The sequence below is a fragment of the Acanthisitta chloris genome, unplaced genomic scaffold (genome assembly GCF_000695815.1).
Source record: "Acanthisitta chloris isolate BGI_N310 unplaced genomic scaffold, ASM69581v1 scaffold42292, whole genome shotgun sequence".
Lineage (NCBI taxonomy): Eukaryota > Metazoa > Chordata > Aves > Passeriformes > Acanthisittidae > Acanthisitta > Acanthisitta chloris.
The window spans coordinates 1-2,486 of record NW_008660636.1 but is presented as its reverse complement, the minus strand read 5'-3'; the positions used below and the strand labels follow the sequence as shown (position 1 = coordinate 2,486).

Genomic DNA, 2,486 nt, shown 5'->3' with positions numbered 1-2,486 from the left:
CCCTCAGCCTGCCGGGGCCGGCGGCACCCTGCCCACGCCCTGCCTGCTCCCCTGCACCTTGCCCACGTCCCACTGCTGCCCTGTGCCCCAGCCAAGGGTGACAGCTGCCTGCACCCATGGCACCCTGCTCTGCCCTACCCACTTTGCCTGCCCCTGCACCTCCTGCTTGTGTGCTGCTGGATCCCGGGGGGCTGCCAGATCCCCACCTCAGCAGTATCCTGCTGGCTCCCCTCTGGTCCCGTGCCATGCTGTCGGCTGTCCCCACCCCGTCCTGTCCCGCCCAGGGCTGCCAACTCCCCCTGCCTCATTCCCACCAGCTCTCCTCTGTCCTTCCCCATCCCTGCTGGTATCCCACATCCGTGGTACCAGGTACCCACAGGTGCCTGTGGACTCTGACCTCCCCATGCCACAGGTTTAGGCCTGGCCTCTATGGTGATCGTCTTCTTCTGCAACTCCTACTACATCATGATCCTGGTCTGGGGGCTCTTCTACCTGGTGCACTCACTGACAGACACCCTGCCCTGGGCCACCTGTGGCCACTCCTGGAACACAGACCAGTGCACTGAGCTTTTCCACCTTGAGCTCTGCCAAAATGTCAGCACTAATGCCACTGCCAGCACTGGGACCTTCAACTTCAGCTGTGCCGACATGACCAACAAGCGTTCACCCGTCATTGAGTTTTGGGAGTGAGTGTGGGAACTGTGAGGGTGTCCCCTGGGGCTGGGGGCGTCGCACTGGTGCTCAGCATGGCCCCACTCTGCAGGAACAAGGTGCTGCGGCTCTCTGGAGACATCAGTGAGCCGGGGGAGATGAACTGGCAGATGATCCTCTGCTTGGTCACCACCTGGATCGTCGTCTACTTCTGCATCTGGAAGGGCGTCAAGTCAACCGGGAAGGTAATGCTGGTAGGGGGCACATGCGTCAGGGCCACTGGCATGGGGGAACGGGACTGCAGCACATGGCACTGCTGGCTCCTGCCCTTCTGTGCCACAGCCCACAGGGGTGCAACACCCCTGTCCCACATCTGTCCAGGAGGTGCCACCAGCCGCTGGGGATATTCCCAAGCTCTGGTCCCACTGGGACACCTGTGGCACATGACAGAGAGCCCTGGCCCAGGGGTTCTCACAGGCACCCACTGCTCTGCAGATTGTCTACTTCACAGCACTCTTCCCCTATGTGGTCCTCATCCTGCTGCTGGTCCATGGGGTGACACTGCCCGGAGCTCTGGGTGGCATCGTCTACTACCTGAAACCTGACTGGTCCAAGCTGGCCGAGGCACAGGTGAGGGCAGTGGGGAGGGCAGGAGGAGGCTGGGTGCTGGACACTCATCTGGCACCCTCATCACCCTCCTACACCCTCCCTCATGCCCCAGGTCTGGATCGATGCCGGCACCCAGATCTTCTTCTCCTATGCCATCGGGCTGGGCGCCCTGACCGCACTAGGCAGCTACAACCGCTTCCATAACAACTGCTACAGGTAGGGCTGTGCTGGCTGCAGGCAGTCCCCTTGGTGTGTGTCCATGTGCCACCCTGGTGTGTCCCCCTGTGCCCATCTGACACCTTTTTTTCATAGGGATGCCTACATCCTGGCTGTGATCAACAGCTCCACCAGCTTCTTTGCCGGCTTTGTTGTCTTCTCCGTGCTCGGCTTCATGGCCTCCGAGCAGGGTGTGGACATCTCCAAGGTGGCCGAGTCTGGTGAGTGCTGGGCAGCAGGTGCTGACTGGCACCGTGTCCCCTGTGTCACCCCTTGAGTGGCACCCCTGACCCCACTCTCCCGCAGGTCCTGGGCTGGCTTTCATCGCCTACCCCAAAGCTGTGACACTGATGCCCTTGTCCCCGCTCTGGGCCACGCTCTTCTTCTTCATGCTTCTCGTGCTGGGGCTGGACAGCCAGGTGCAGCAACAGGCAGGGAGATGGGGATGGGGAGGGGATGGGCAGCACGTCCCTGCTGAGCCCTGCTTTCTGCCACAGTTTGTCGGCGTGGAGGGTTTCATCACGGGCATCCTGGACCTGTTCCCCCAGCCGGGGGCTGGCTCGCTGCGCCGCGAGCTCACCGCTGCGCTCTGCTGCATCGTCTGCTGCCTCATTGACCTCTCCATGGTCACACAGGTGGGGGATGTGGCAGGGACACTGGCCCAGCTGCACCAGGCACCCGCCTGCTCCTGGGGTGTCACCTCCCATGGGGTCCCAGTTTGGGGTGGGAGCTCCCTGGGGCTGCTGCCCCCACGGCAGTGGGGCTGCCCGTGGTGTGGGGGTGCTGTGGGAGCAGGGTGCCATGGCACGCAGTGTCCGTGCTAGGTGGGGCACTGGTGCTGGCGAGGCTGTGCCGGTGCCGGTGTGGAGGCGCGCGGGGCAGCTGGCACAGTACCGGTGACGCGGGCACCATCCCGCAGGGCGGCATGTACGTGTTCCAGCTCTTTGACAACTACTCGGCCAGCGGGATCACGCTGCTGTGGCAGGCTTTCTGGGAGTGCGTGGTCATTG

General features: G+C 63.2%; 1 protein-coding gene across 1 annotated transcript; it reads left to right on the top strand.

Annotated features, from left to right (window-relative positions):
• Positions 1–412: 412 nt before the first annotated feature.
• Positions 413–2,482, top strand: LOC103797653 (sodium- and chloride-dependent creatine transporter 1-like; the record flags this gene model as incomplete). Its single annotated transcript, XM_009069877.1, has 8 exons — positions 413–686; positions 764–896; positions 1,147–1,281; positions 1,373–1,476; positions 1,573–1,697; positions 1,783–1,895; positions 1,974–2,111; positions 2,396–2,482. Coding segments are annotated over 8 exons (1,109 nt in total), but the record flags the coding sequence as incomplete, so codon positions are not given.
• Between the last annotated feature and the right edge of the window lie 4 nt (positions 2,483–2,486).